Source organism: Salvelinus alpinus, chromosome 15 (assembly GCF_045679555.1).
Source record: "Salvelinus alpinus chromosome 15, SLU_Salpinus.1, whole genome shotgun sequence".
Taxonomy (NCBI): Eukaryota; Metazoa; Chordata; class Actinopteri; order Salmoniformes; family Salmonidae; genus Salvelinus; species Salvelinus alpinus.
In genome coordinates this window covers 21,802,084-21,816,893 of record NC_092100.1, presented here as the reverse complement: position 1 = coordinate 21,816,893, position 14,810 = coordinate 21,802,084, and the positions used below count along the sequence as shown (strand labels likewise).

Genomic DNA, 14,810 nt, shown 5'->3' with positions numbered 1-14,810 from the left:
TAGTACTGCTGGCGGTGAAGTAGGCTGGCTAGCAGTGGCTGCGTTGTTGACTTTGTTTGAACGTGTAGCTGGCTAGGTAACCTCGACAATTTCTCAAAAACTACACAATTATCTTGGATACAAAGACAGCAAAGACAACTATGTAGCTAGCTAACACTACGCTAATCAAGTCGTTCCGTTGTAATGTAAGTTGTAGTGTGAGTTTCTACAGTGCTGCTATTCGGTAGAAGTTGGCTAACTAGCAGTGTTAGCTAGCAGTGTTGACTAGGTAGGAGACGGCAGCGCAGCGCGGTGGACGAAAATAGCTGGCTAGTTAACCGAATAATTACTCTAACCAACTCTAAGCTACACAATTATCTTAGATACAAAGATAGCAAAGACAACTATGTTGTATGGTCCCGTGTGGCTCAGTTGGTAGAGCATGGCGCTTGCAACGCCAGGGTTGTGGGTTCATTCCCCACGGGGGGACCAGGATGAATATGTATGAACTTTCCAATTTGTAAGTCGCTCTGGATAAGAGCGTCTGCTAAATGACTTAAATGTAAATGTATGTAGCCAGCTAACACTACACTAATCAAGTCGTTCCGTTGTAATGTAATCGTTTCTCCAGAGCTGCTATGCTGCTATTCGGTGGCTAGCTGGCTAGCTAGCAGTGTTGACTACGTTACGTTACGAAAATAGCTGGCTAGTTAACCGAATAATTACTCTAACCAACTCTAAGCTACACGATTATCTTAGATACAAAGATAGCAAAGAGAACTGTGTAGCCAGCTAACACTACACTAATCAAGTCGTTCCGTTGTAATGTAATCGTTTCTCCAGTGCTGCTATGCTGCTATTCGGTGGCTAGCTGGCTAGCTAGCAGTGTTGACTACGTTGTTACGTTCGGACGAAAATAGCTGGCTAGCGAACCTCAATAACTACACAATTATCTTTGATACAAAGACGGCTATGTAGCTAGCTAAGATCAAACAAATCAAACCGTTGTACTGTAATGAAAATGAATGAAAATGGTAAAACTACCTGTGGAGCGAGGCGGAATTGCGAGTGCACGCTCCAAACCGGAAACCTTTAACTGTGAGGCCGGTTGGGCTTAAACGACATTGGAGGCGGCTTATGGTAGAGAAATTAACATTAAATTATCTGCCAATATCTCTGGTGGACATTCCTGCAGTCAGCATGCCAATTGCATGCTACCTCAAAACTTAAGACATCTGTGGCATTGTGTTGTAACAAAACTGCAAAAGGTGCACCTGTGTAATGATCATGCTGTTTAATCAGCTTCTTGATATGCCACACCTGTCAGGTGGATGAATTATCTTGGCAAATGAGTAATGCTCACTAACAGGGATGTAAACAAATTTGTGCACAACATTTGAGAGAAATAATATTTTTGTGCAGTATGGAACATTTCTAGGATATTTTATTTCAGCTCATGAAATCAATACTTTACATGTTGCATTTATATTTTGATTCAGTGTACAATAACAGGTCAATGGTGAAATGAATTACGTTTCCTAAAGAAGCAAAATATGAAAGGTGGGTAAGTGAATGCACAGGGGAGTAGCCTCAAATCAACAGAGCAACAGCAGTGCGCTCTCTGGGTAAACAGTGTTTGTTTCCAAGGCAACCACTGAAAAGTTAATTGGATTCAAAGAGGGAGATTTCGGGGAGAATGAATGAGAGGGCAGGACACTCCATTTAAAATTCCCAGGAACACTTGGGGCGTTGCACAATCGCCAGCTGATGGCATTGCGTCATCTTTTGGCAATTTAAGACGCTCGTGCATGATAAGCGAAACAATAACTAATGTAGACACTTTTAGTTTGATTATTTTCAGGAGACTATTGATTCATTAAATAGACAATGCCTAATTAAAGAGCTATTGAGAACTAAAGAATGTATCTTGATGGATCCTTATTCATTTTAATAGCATGTCTGCACCAAAAATATGACGGTGGCCTAGTCAACACAACATAAATAAAAACCAACATAATATACAAATAAAAATATTTGTTTTCTGGAGCATGGTTTCTTCATATGTAAAATGTATTTGAGGTTTAAATTCAATGCGCACTACTGCAATTGTGTTAACATTCCCAAAATGCCTTCATGCCGGGGTAATTCATGTTTTGGAAAGGAAAGTGAATAGTTTCTAACTTGTATAAATTTGTATAGTTTCCCCCCGGCTGTGGACTGCTTCGGACAAGCACACCAACGCATTGTTCCGGAGAATCCAAGTGAAAAGTCCATTGTTGTTGCGAAGTTTCTAATCTGGGGATTTAAAGAACATCACATGCTCGGCTGGGGGAGTGGGTGCTCGCGCACAACACGCAAATAACACTCTAATTCCATGATCGGACTCTCAATCACAGGTTTCTTACCATTTCAAAACATTTTTCTACACTTAAAACTACATTTTATGTTAGATTGAAGCCTTTGGAAAAGAGGATCGCAAGAAGGATCCGGAGGATAAAGTGGATTCCCACCGCGATAACTTTTTCCAAGACAAGTGCGTCGACGTCAGTCCGTGATTTATTACCCAAATATGACGGTTTACAGCCAGCGGTCTTTGATGGTCCTTGCTTTATTAGGGATCCTATCAGCGATTATGTCTCTGCTATCGGTCAATCTGATTTTCCATTTAGAAACACAACAGATTGCTGTGAAGGAATCTCCCCCCACCATCTCCATCGTGCCAACTAATGTTTGGGCAGTGCTGATGCCAGTGTCTACAGTGCTTTCTGCTCTGTCTCTCACGCTCAATTTGAGCTCTGTCGTGGTCTGCCTTCTGCACAGCTACTTTACAACCGAGATATGCAGAGAAGATGATACGGAAAGGTAAATCAATCAACACACCTATACTTAGGATGTTATTTGTTGTAGGCTAACATTTATCACTGATACACCAGTAGTTTATTTGGTTGAATAATGTGCTTTAATTAGCCTATATTAATGTTTGACATTGATAGAAATTAAAATACTACATTCTTATAAATTCATAACTTTCAGTGTGTGCTGAGGCTACTTCACTGACCAACCCCTATCTCTAAACTCAGTATGAATCCTGGACAAACAATAGCATTTCCTCATTATGCACCCAGTGCACAAGGCCCCTGGGCTCAGTGGCCCTGCTCTTTCCCACTTTGGCTTATAAATTTACTCTCATTTAGCTTCTGTGCACTCCAGTGTAAGTAATGACAAAGAATTCTGTTTAAAAATCTATTTTGAGCAGAAAAGTATCCCACATGATAGAACAATTATGGACAGAAGGCCTAATTCCAACCTTGAATTTATTTATTTAGGTCAAAATACATAATAGGTAATTTAGCACTTTCCACAAATAGCATGATCATGTCACTGATTGCATTTGCTTAATTTCCTCCCACAGAGCAGACTGGTTCCTATTGGATAGCCGAGCTGTCCGACATGTGACCATCGGACTATTTTGCCTTGGGGTTTCAGTATACTTTGCAGGTAAGACCAACAACAAATAACAGTAAGGCCTTGTTAATGACCAGAACATATTGTGGACTAAAGCAATCTGCATCCAGCGGGTCTTAACACTTGTCACCTCAAACTCATTGGCAAAATCAAAAGTAACAAACTGCTACATATTTGGTAGCGTTATGTACACAGTAGTTAGCCCACATAACTCTATTCCACATCAAGTAACTCAAAAAGACAAATACACCTTCTGGAACAGTGAGGACTGAAGGGTCACACACATGGGTACATATGTACACACACAGGTACACTACACACACATACGGGTACATACACACACACACACACCTGGATAGTGTGTTGCATTAGAGTAGTGGCCTGCAGAGAGACAGTTAATATATTGTGAAATCTGTTGTAACATTTATTTTAATGTTTAAAATTATATTCCTATATATTACTGCATTCATTTTTGCTGGACCCCAAGAGGTGTAGCTGTTGCCTTGGCAGCAGCTAATGGGGTTCCACAATAAATACAAATGAACCTCATGTGCAATCACTTAAATGAATCTGCTTTAGCTAAATTATCAGACATTACATACGTTTAGACCAACGGCTAATCAATTAACAGCTTCTACCAAATAGTTGTGACCCTAGAAAGGAAAACTTCATTTAGATTCCTACAGATATATTCCAGTTCATTTGCAGCAGAGGCAAAAGTCACTACTTTCAGAGTCCCTCCAATTGATTGATACACAAGGCCCAAAACAATGACGTCTTTGACGTTCATTTTCGGAAGTGTGTTAATGCAAGTCCTGGCAAAGCAAAGCTGCTGGCTTTCCATTCCATTGAGTCCCTTGTTGAGGCGGTGGGGGCAGTGCAACATTGTGATGGTAGGGTGAATGACTTCCTGACCCCCACAGCTCCCTTTCAGAGGGAACTTAGCCAGAGCCTCACTGCAATGCCACAATGTCGTCGTCATCATCATATCCCAGAGCTGTGTTTCTCTCCTCCTTCCTTCAGCACTCTTGGGTCTGTGGTTCTTCTCCTGCTGAGAGATGTCCAATATAGTAAAATAGGTCACAAAAACACAACCGTGGAAATGCACTACATTATTTAGAGTTATTCACCCCAGGGAGAAAAATGGATCTTTCTTACAGTGTATAGACTCATCTTTCTGTACCTGGCACTGTGTCCATCACCCTCTCATCTGTTTATCTTTCTCTCTCTATCCCTCCCTCTCTGCTGCAGCTATGTCCATCTACATGCTGCTGGTGTTTGAGGTAGAGACAGGCATCGCCAGCGCATGCGTACTGGCCTCGGGCATCCTGATTCTGCTGATGATCGTGATTCACTCCCTGGTCAAAGCCGCCCGTACCGCCCAACACGACCGCGGTGGGGAACACACTGACACCCTGTACCAGAACCAGCATGGTGGGAGCACCCCTGCCACCCGGCAAGGCAAGCTCCAAGACGGGGAAAAACCCAAGAGGCACCGCAACAACTCCCAACTCCACCGGCATTTGTCCTACCCTCCTCCCTGCACCGACCCTAAGCAGCATCACCAGCATCAGTACTCCCCATCCCACAGCCCTCAGAGCCACAGCAGTGACAAGGAGGGCTACAGTAGTGGTGGGAGTGGTTCTAGAATGCACAGGACCCTGTCAACAGAGTTGCTGCAGTCTCCATCTAAGCCCTGGAATGGCATTAACAATGAGATGCGGAGCGTGCTGGCCCGCAAGTCAGGAGCCTCCAGTAAAGACTCTACTCTGGTGTGACCTGACCTGCAAAGTCTTAGCAGTTCGTACATTCCTACCTAACCATCAAACGTTCCGAAGAATACAGTATGGATAGAAAATAGCTGAAACTATTTAAAAGCTCTGAGCTATCCCTTCATTATCCAAGCACCACTAATACTATTACTGTACATTTCAATACAGACATACAGTGAAACTGTCATTTTAATACACCTTTCCTAACATCTCGTTCCCTTATTGCCTTTGTATTGACTTTTTACACAGAAACCATCATTATTAAACCCTCTCTAGAATGTTTACTTACTGGTATTCCAATGGAAAATGTTAGTAACTTATAGCTAATGCTATAGTTGCTACGTGATTATACAATTTAACAAGTGGCAGAGAAATGCTTTATATTTTCAAGTGTTTCGTAGGTGGTCTTTGAAATATATTGCCAAAACTGTTTAGTCTGCATACTGTAAAACAAACATATTTCATAACTTTGAATAAAGGCGTGAGTATGTTGTTACAAAACACTCTGTGGTAAAAATAAAGTGGAACAGTTTAAGTAAACCAGTATTAGCACATTCAGGTTCATTCTAGTGCACTTACTTGAAAGTCAAGAGAGTGCCTAGAAGTCCTTGAGGCCAAGTATAGCTTTGAGTGTGATGCCTGAGGAACGACTAACCTTGGACAGTCTTCCAGAGGTCAGGAGGAAGTGGATGGGGGATGTGGTGGAGTGGCAGGGGGAATGGGAGAGGGGGTCGCTTCATGTGCGCTGCATGCATGTGCCAATGGAGGGAAATAATTAAGAAAACAGAACAGAGACAAAAATGGCAAATAAAATAATGCAAAGAAAGGAGGATGATGATGATTGCAAAGGAAAATAACTACAAACAAGAAATGGTGGCCCACGTCTATGAAAAAGTTACCTTGGCTTTCACTCAAAAGGAGTTTATAAGCCTCATCAACTCCACCCTTGAGCAGGGAGATTGTGTTTTTTCTCCTCAGCAGTGATGAGTGGGTTGTGGGCAATCAGACAAATGAAGGATACAGTGTTGTTACGGTGTCAAGGACACAGTGTTATTATGGTTTCCCAGAGCCAAAGTGAGAGGAATTGGATGTTTACTGCCTCTTACCTACGCCCCTGGGAGGTGCTGATCTGTTCCTTCATGCTGATGGCTTGACGAAGGAGGCCATCGATGCTTTTGAAGTACAGGCTGCTGTTTGTCATGCTTTTCACTGCACTGGAAATAAAAATATGTGTGTTAACAAATACAACATTGAATTGCCGATCAATGTTTTCAATATAATTAAAATCCTAAAAAGTAGACTTTAGACCATGACTCCAATTCCATCGCATTACATTGGGTCATTGGACGCCCCCTTTAGCCTTGTGAGGGAAATGTCCTGGCACTGCCCGATGCACCTGGCTGTGTTGAGTAACACTTACCTAATAAATCTGACTTTTATACCAATTCTTGGTATACAGTCTGAAAGAAAGCACTGCAAAATCGTAGAGAGTTTCATGACAAGCCAGAATGTTGAATAAATGACATTTGAACTTACTCTACCGGTTGTCTGTGTGGTTGGTCCTTCAGCTGCTCAACATTTTAAACAAAATATCCACAGAAAAGTATTGTTTCCCCAACTTTTTAGAGCACCGGTACTGAAATGTATATCACCTGGCACATGTGCAAAACCATGTACAGTTGAAGCCGGAAGTTTACATACAAGTTTTAATGACTCCAACCTAAGTGTTTTTCAACCACTCCACAAATTTCTTGTTAACAAACTAAGGTTTTGGCAAGTCGGTTAGGACATCTACTTTGTGCATGACACAACTCATTTTTCTAACATTTGTTTACAGACAGATCATTTCACTTATAATTACTGTTTCACAATTCCAGTGGGTCAAAAGTTTACATACACTAAGTTGACTGTGCCTTTAGCTTGGAAAATTCCAGAAAATGATGTCATGGCTTTAGAAGCTTCTGCTAGGCTAATTGACATAATTTGAGTCAATTGGAGATGTACCTGTGGATGTATTTCAAGGCCTACCTTCAAACTCAGTGCCTCTGCTTGACATCATGGGAAAATCAAAAGAAATCAGCCAAGACCTCAGAAAAAATTGTAGACCACGTTCATCTGTACAAACAATAGTACGCAAGTATGAACACCATGGGACCACTCAGCCATCATACCGCTCAGGAAGGAGACTCGTTCTGTCTCCTAGAGCTTAATATACTTTGGTGCAAAAAAGTGCAAATCAATCCCAGAACAACAGCAAAGGACCGTGTGAAGATATTGGAGGAAATAGGTACAAAAGTATCTATATCCACAGTAAAACGAGTCCTATATTGACATAACCTGAAAGGCCGCTCAGCAAAGAAGAAGCCACTGCTCCAAAATCGCCATAAAAAAGCCAGACTACGGTTTGCAACTGCACATGGGAACAAAGATCGTACTTTTTGGAGAAATGTCCTCAGGTCTGATGAAACAAAAATAGAACTGTTTGGCCATAATGACCATTGTTATGTTGAGGAAAAAGGGGGAGGCTTGCAAGCCGAAGAACACCATCCCAACCGTGAAGCACGGGAGTGGCAGCATCATGTTGTGGGGGTGCTTTGCTGCAGGAGGGACTGGTGCACTTCACAAAATATATGGCATCATGAGGCAGAAAAATTATGTGGATATATTGAAGCAACATCTCAAGACATCAGTCAGGAAGTTAAAACTTGGTCGCAAATGGGTCTTCCAAATGGACAATGAACCCAAGCATACTTCCAAAGTTGTGGCAAAATGTCTTAACGACAACAAAGTCAAGGTATTGGAGTGGCCATTACAAAGCCCTGACCTCAATCCTATAGAAAATGTGTGGGCAGAACTGAGAAAGCGTGTGCGAGCATGGAGGCCTACAAACCTGACTCAGTTACACCAGCTCTGTCAGGAGGAATGGGCCAAAATTCACCCAACTTATTGTGGGAAGCTTGTGGAAGGCTACCCGAAACGCTTGACCCAAGTGAAACAATTTAAAGGCAATGCTACCAAATACTAATTGAATGCATGTAAACTTCTGACCCACTGGGAATGTGATGAAAGAAATAAAAGCTGAAATAAAATCACTCTACTATTATTCTGACATTTCACATTCTTAAAATATAATGGTGATCCTAACCAATTTTTACTAGGATTAAATGTCAGGAATTGTGAAAAGCTGAGTTTAAATGTATTTGGCTAAAGTGTATATAAACTTCTGACTTCAACTGTAAACACCTGTTAGTATGCATGCATCGCGTGCATGTACTTCCGTCTTGTGCACCTGCCTTCGTTCATGAGTAAACATCCGGATTGGAATACATCGACCTGCGTTTAGGCCCTCTACTATTTTCTATTTTTACCAGTGACCTGCCACTGGCATTAAACAAAGCATGTGTGTCCATGTATGCTGATGATTCAACCACATACACATCAGCAACCACAGCTAATGAAGTCACTGAAAACATTAGAGTTGCAGTCTGTTTTGGAATGGGTGGCCTGGTCCTGAACATTAAAACTAAAAGCACTGTATTTGGTACAAATCATTCCCCAAGTTCTAGACCTCAGCTGAATCTGGTAATGAATGGTGTGGCTGTTGAACAAGTTGAGACTAAATTACTTAGTGTTACCTTAGATTGTAAACTGTCAAGGTCAAAACATAGATTAAATGGTTGTAAAGATGGGGAGAGGTTTGTCCGTAATAAAAGAGATGCTCTGCTTTTTTTACACCACACTCCAAAAAGCAAGTCCTGCAGGCTCTAGTTTGATCTTATCTTGATTATTGTCCAGTTATATGGTGAAGTCCTGCAAAGAAAGACCTAGTTAAGCTGCAGCTGGCCCAGAACAGAGTGTCACGTCTTGCTCCTCTTTGTAATCAGAGGTCTAATATTAATACTATTCATGCTCTCTTGGCTAAGAGTTGAGGAAAGAGCGCGTCACTTCTTGTTTTTATAACAAACATTAATATGTTGAAAATTCCAAATTGTTTGCATAGTCAACTTACACACAGGACTGGTACACACAGTTTCCCCACCAGACATGCCACCAGGGGTCTTTTCACAGTCCCCAGGTCCAAAACAAATTCAAGGAAACATACAGTATTATACAGAGCCATGAGTGCATGGAACTCCCTTCCATCTTATATAGCACAACTGAACAGCAAACCTGGTATCACGGCACAACACCTCTCCCCCATGTGACCTACTTGTGTGTATGTACTGATATGTATGTGTAACTGATAGATGCACACACACACACTACATGTTGTTTTTAAATGAATGTCAATTGTAAAGTCTTTTGTCTGTAATGTCTTTTTCGTTATGCGTCGGACCCACGTAAGAACAGGCTTTGTTACAGCCAGGCGCAACTTTGCTAAAATGCGTACAGTAAGTGTATTTTTTTTGTATTTGAAATATTCTCTCTCATTGGTCTGAAAGTTCCAAAGGTTTCTAAAACCGTATCACAAGCGAGGATTATTAACATTTCTATTCGTTAAAACAAAGTGTCAGAATTGTAGTTCACATGGAGCCAGCTGTGGTCCATACCAGCTGAGAACCCAAAAGGGGGTTGACTCACAGTTCTATTAAAATTACACATAAGTCATTGGACGAAGGCGTTTTCTGTACGGGGGAGTTTTGTTAAGACACCCGACGCTTGGTCTGAACATTAACACACATCACTTGCGGTACGGGTTTGGAAGCATAAGGACCTTATCTTTCATATCAGAGAGAAATACTTTAATTGATACACACCTTTTATGGTTTCCACACGGCCATATCTCCATGTTACTGCGTATGTATACGAAAGATAGAGGGTCCAGCTGTGCTAATTAGCTATCTAGCATGCTCCAAACACCAGTTTGTAAAGGAAGAAGGCTACCAAAAACATGCTGTCACTGAAAAATACTGTTGGCTGCAACTGTAATAAAGCCAGTTAAAACAGTGTAGAGTAAGTGTATTTGTGATGTGAAATGAAAGTAAAGGACTTTATGTTTCTAGAACCGTATCGCAATTGAGGCTCCTTAAGAGTACATCTTGGGCTAGATTACCTGCATGCATATTCCACAGTGTAGATTGCTCCTTGGCTTTGCTCCTCCCAGCTCTGCATATCTGTCTGGAAGAGATGATCAGAGAATAATATTATGAATTACGTTACTGCAAAAGTAGCTACCGGTATACATTTACTTTTTAGACGTGTTTTTGGACAGCCCATTATAACTACTGTAAAGTAACATAACTACATTTATTCTCCTTAGCAATTTAATTTGTAGCTCAGCTGCTTTGGATTCACTAACGTTACTTACTTTGTGTTGTACTAACTCTGGGAGGGACCTTCTAACGTGTTCTTGCAGTCGATAAAGAGCCACTGATGGCTCGTTAGCCAACACGTACATGTTCTCCGTGAATTTGTCAGTCACTGCAGAGATAAACATATAATAATATAATATATATTGTTATGACAAGTAGCTACGTTACCTGTTTAGCTAATGCAGCTACTAGCTAAGGTTAGCTAGCTGGTGATGACAGTTGACTTTAGCAAACAATTGTACTATAAAGTATTCGCTAATTACCTCTTTTAACTTTCAGTTGCATCTCCTGGTCCTCCATCTTATACACATTAAACGATATACAATTAAATATTTGCAAGGGTTTAATTCGTGTTAAAGCGTTATCAAAAATAAAAATGCAGTTTCCGTGCTACTGTCATGCGCATCACAAATCATGTTCGGAATGCAACACGAATTTAAAAAATAGTTCCTAGATATTTATTCTCTCGACATATTTCGCGTTTACTGGTAGATTGCACAATTATCGTAGATAAAATCAGTCAACCAATTTCATACATTACACATGCACACATTCAAAAACACTTAATTGGATAAAGTTATTTATAAGAAATGTAATGAATGGATGGACAGTTCGGGCGGCTTACCATTATCAATTGCATCATGGGATTTTGTAAATAAACTCACTTTCAGTTTTGATATCAGGAAGTTGGATTGAAGAATAAAACATTGATGTTGCTATTTTATCCGATATTGTGAGCTGGACATATAAACCATTGCTTGCGACATAAAGGTAAAAATGAATCTCTTTATAATGTGCCATTGAGACTTTCCTATTTTGCAAGAGCTGATGTGGAATGGTTTTCCATCATTTCAGCTTTGAAAAGTAAGAGATAGTGAGATAATCATAGACATTTGTTCCATATTTGTTCTCTTGACTTCTGTTGGCTAAAGCTAATCTATATAGTAATATATATATCTACTTTGATTCAAGAGACCATGGATGGCACAGATGGTGGTGAGATACCAGATCTTGCAGCCAGTTTACACATATTCTCAGATGGCCTAGCATTGGAATCCACTACATGTCTACCAGGGGAGGCCAGAGGAGAGAGGTTAAATGGTATGACTGTCAGTCCTACAACTCTTTGCTGGTTTTGCAAGGTCTATAGGCTTTCTCATACAGTAATCACACCTGTCCATTTGTCTGCAGGTAATGTGTCAACACCATTTTCAGTTTGCATAAAGTCTCATATGATTATAGGCATTGGGGTATGCAAATGTGATGAAATATCTGTATTGCTCCTTGCTACCAGGTGTGAGGGTGATTACAGAGAACACGGGTGTGGATGAGGAGGAGAGCCTGTTGAAATACTCCACCACCCTCACGAATAGGCAGCGTGGGAACGAGGTCACAGTCAGACCAGCTACTTTAGACAGTAAGTATGTCTGTCTGAACTCAGAAAACACAATCAACTCTTTGTTCACGGCAAAATACCTTAAACACTGCTGTGTATGCACTCTCATTCATAATCTATTAGATAATGCACAGGAATGTTACAGGAATGACCCTAAAAGATCTCTGTGGTTTTATGTACACTGTATATGTATATGCCTGTGTATTTGTATATAACTGAGGGAGATTAAGGTATATTATGCATATCATTTAGTATATGGACAATTAAATGTACAAAACACTGACCCTTTGATGTCTCATCAGTTCTGTCCATCCACCAGCTAGCTGCCCAGGGGGAGGTCTTACAGGTGGCCACACACCTGAGCAAAGGTGAGAAATGTCCATATCCACTTACCAATGGTGCAAAGAGTAGAACTTGCCTGACTTGTGTAGCCTTGTGGAACCAGCATGATGACTTGTAGGCGGTGTCCTGTGTAATATGAAAATGTTTGTTGACCTTGCAGACAGTTCATTATTAAACCACCAGGATGAACGGGGCTTAACTCCTCTCATGTGGGCAGCAGCGTTTGGAGAGAAAGCCATGGTGGATTTCCTCCTGGAAAACGTTAGTGATATTTCTAGACCCTTGTTTATTGAATTCAATGTTTAGTCATAAACAGGGTGGTGGTTGATTGTAACCTGTGTGGCTGCTATGACCTTGTGTGGTGTGTCTTAGGGGGCAGATCCTAGTACGATAGCATGGGAACGGGAGAGTGCCTTGACCCTGGCGAGCTCAGGAGGCTATGCAGTCATAGTGAAACGTCTTCTTGAACATGGAGTAGATATCAATGCTTATGACTGGGTAAGGGTGTAAATTAGGATTCTTGATTTCTTCAGAAATATCACACATAGTCTTCAATATGTTTTTAGGTGATTTTATTCATTGAATGTTTTATGTTTAAGAATGGTGGTACTCCTCTCCTTTACGCTGTTAGAGGGAACCATGTAAGGTGTGCTGAGGCCCTCTTAGGTACGTTGCCTCATACCCCTGCACACAGTTCATTTTAATTAATGATTTCCAAAACCAAAGTACTGTAGTCATCTCAAAGTGGCAGAAATACATATGATATGGTCTTATGATTGTAATTCAGATAAAGGGGCAGACATGAACATTGAGGCAGATTCTGGGTATAGTCCAATGGCCTTAGCTGTTGCCCTCGGACACAAACAAGGTAAGCACCCTCTCTAATCTGTCATCTTCAACAACAAAAAACTTTTAAAAAATTTAAAAAAAATCCCTGGCAAAAGTAAATCATGTAATCAAGTAAAAAAAAGTTTTGTAAATCATGTTTTGTTTCAGTCCAAAAGGTGTTAGAGGACCATATTCTGAAACTCCTGAAGAAAAAAGCATGACAGCAGCTAAGGGCACCAGGATGTGGTTAGAGAGGACGTTGTGCTGAACAGTGGATCACCTGCTGGCATCAGTGGTGAGGTGGTTGACCAAAACACTGAAGCCACAAAAGGCGGTTGGTAGCGAAGACACTTGGAACGGAAGCTCCAACGTTAAGGGACACTGTGGTTCCTATCTTGTACATTTATTCAACATGTTTTTTATATTATGTAAATGCTTATATTTCTTTTTTGGGGGGGACAAACTATCTTTAAATATATATTTAAAAAAAATTGGAGGTATAGCACCAATGGATAGTAAACAAATGTTCAAAAACAAAATGCATACACATTTTACGATGTTCATTTGGAATGGGAAATTAAATGCAAGGCACAAGCATTTGAATATGCAGGTGGTTGCGTGACCTTAAAGCCTGGAAAGCTGCAATAAAATCCAGATTCTTTGTTGAGGCCAAATCATCCTTTTCCCCTTGTTGTTTGTGTGCGCAAGCAGGTAACCAATTTAAAATGTCCTCACCAAAAGCAGTCAGATATGGTTCCCATTCAAAACAATTCATTTGGGGTGGTACAGTCTTCCAGCAGTCATGTTCTTCAATGGCACTATATCCTCTCTTTCCCTATAAGTCTCTCCCTCTCTCACGCAGAAACAGAAACGTCACAAAGCCCTTTCCCCCAGGATGTCCAAGGAGTAAACAATTATTCGGCCAAAGAAGTGTTCTCAAACACTATTTATAGCCTGTGCACCGTGGGGACCTCCTGAATGGGAAATCTGTGGGTGTGGAGTTAAGAGCCAGATAAGCAGAGGAGTAATGAAAGAGAACAGCACAGAACAATATTAATTGAAAGCTGCTCTGTAGCTACTATGCATTAAAATCAACATTTCTGTATAACAGTATTCAGGTCCAGGCATACCTTTTCTGTACTATTACAACTTATTTAAGCAACTATTACAACTAGGACTATTGTCCTGTCCAGGCGGTGTAGTTCTACATCAAGCTGCCTCACGTTTGAATTAAAAGGCCATTCCGTCTCGAACAAGACTTACTACAACTAATTTGAACTGGTATGATTTTAGAGACATTTAATAATACATTGAAGGATATTTGTAGTGAGCTGCTGTCTTCTGGGTAAAAATCTATGATTTTAGCCAAGTCTCCATCTTTTGGGCATCCTGACGGGAACACAAGTGGAAGCCTTTTCAGGATCATTGACAGTCTGTCTCTTTTTTTCATATATGACGTGTTATATCATAGTATGACAATGAATCATTGAAAATAACACCTTAATAATAAATAATTTGGTGAGTACTTATGTCCTATTTCATGTGTGTATTATTCTTCATGGTGGTACACTGACCAAAGGAGTTATGGGTGTGTGTGTATATACAGTGGGGAGAACAAGTATTTGATACACTGCCGATTTTGCAGGTTTTCCTACTTACAAAGCATGTAGAGGTCTGTAATTTTTTATCATAGGTACACTACAACTGTGAGAGACG

General features: G+C 40.7%; 3 protein-coding genes across 8 annotated transcripts; 2 read left to right on the top strand and 1 right to left on the bottom strand.

The window, feature by feature from the left end:
• Positions 1–2,070: 2,070 nt before the first annotated feature.
• tmem221 (transmembrane protein 221) lies at positions 2,071–6,751 on the top strand. The gene is made up of 3 exons (XM_071342909.1): positions 2,071–2,841; positions 3,392–3,477; positions 4,696–6,751. The coding sequence occupies exons 1-3, from the start codon at positions 2,549–2,551 to the stop codon at positions 5,220–5,222; spliced, it is 906 nt and encodes a 301-aa protein (XP_071199010.1). The 5' UTR covers positions 2,071–2,548; the 3' UTR covers positions 5,223–6,751.
• On the bottom strand, positions 3,280–10,976 carry borcs8 (BLOC-1 related complex subunit 8). Of its 5 annotated transcripts, none has more exons than XR_011667986.1 (6): positions 10,792–10,976; positions 10,525–10,637; positions 10,270–10,334; positions 6,323–6,430; positions 5,796–5,961; positions 3,280–4,495 (listed from the first exon to the last, which is right to left on the bottom strand). XR_011667986.1 is itself a non-coding variant. In XM_071342912.1 (6 exons), exons 1-5 carry the CDS (start codon positions 10,826–10,828, stop codon positions 5,892–5,894), a joined length of 393 nt encoding a protein of 130 aa, XP_071199013.1. In that variant the 5' UTR covers positions 10,829–10,974; the 3' UTR covers positions 3,280–4,495; positions 5,872–5,891. The 5 variants fall into 5 exon arrangements, 4 of the variants coding, with proteins under 4 accessions (XP_071199013.1, XP_071199014.1, XP_071199017.1 ...); XM_071342912.1 differs by having other exon boundaries at positions 5,872–5,961; positions 10,792–10,974; XM_071342913.1 differs by having other exon boundaries at positions 3,280–4,492; positions 5,872–5,961; positions 10,792–10,974.
• Positions 10,977–10,985: 9 nt separating this feature from the next.
• Positions 10,986–14,619, top strand: rfxank (regulatory factor X-associated ankyrin-containing protein). Of its 2 annotated transcripts, none has more exons than XM_071342910.1 (9): positions 10,986–11,299; positions 11,501–11,719; positions 11,823–11,945; positions 12,227–12,292; positions 12,427–12,527; positions 12,639–12,764; positions 12,866–12,932; positions 13,054–13,134; positions 13,263–14,619. In XM_071342910.1, the coding sequence occupies exons 2-9, from the start codon at positions 11,506–11,508 to the stop codon at positions 13,313–13,315; spliced, it is 831 nt and encodes a 276-aa protein (XP_071199011.1). In that variant the 5' UTR covers positions 10,986–11,299; positions 11,501–11,505; the 3' UTR covers positions 13,316–14,619. The 2 variants fall into 2 exon arrangements, with proteins under 2 accessions (XP_071199011.1, XP_071199012.1); XM_071342911.1 differs by having other exon boundaries at positions 10,990–11,299; positions 11,501–11,629.
• The last annotated feature ends 191 nt before the right edge of the window (positions 14,620–14,810 follow it).

Coding starts and splice junctions, on each gene's coding strand:
- tmem221 (XM_071342909.1), top strand. CDS start 2,549: ATGACGGTTTACAGCCAGCGGTCTTTGATGGTCCTTGCTTTATTAGGG. Junction 2,842..3,391: donor AGAGAAGATGATACGGAAAG/GTAAATCAATCA, acceptor TTCCTCCCACAG/AGCAGACTGGTTCCTATTGG. Junction 3,478..4,695: donor GGTTTCAGTATACTTTGCAG/GTAAGACCAACA, acceptor TCTCTGCTGCAG/CTATGTCCATCTACATGCTG.
- borcs8 (XM_071342912.1), bottom strand. CDS start 10,828: ATGGAGGACCAGGAGATGCAACTGAAAGTTAAAAGAG. Junction 10,638..10,791: donor GCAACTGAAAGTTAAAAGAG/GTAATTAGCGAA, acceptor TTATCTCTGCAG/TGACTGACAAATTCACGGAG. Junction 5,962..6,322: donor AGCACCTCCCAGGGGCGTAG/GTAAGAGGCAGT, acceptor ACATGCATGCAG/CGCACATGAAGCGACCCCCT.
- rfxank (XM_071342910.1), top strand. CDS start 11,506: ATGGATGGCACAGATGGTGGTGAGATACCAGATCTTGCAGCCAGTTTA. Junction 11,720..11,822: donor ACCTGTCCATTTGTCTGCAG/GTAATGTGTCAA, acceptor CCTTGCTACCAG/GTGTGAGGGTGATTACAGAG. Junction 12,293..12,426: donor GGCCACACACCTGAGCAAAG/GTGAGAAATGTC, acceptor TTGACCTTGCAG/ACAGTTCATTATTAAACCAC.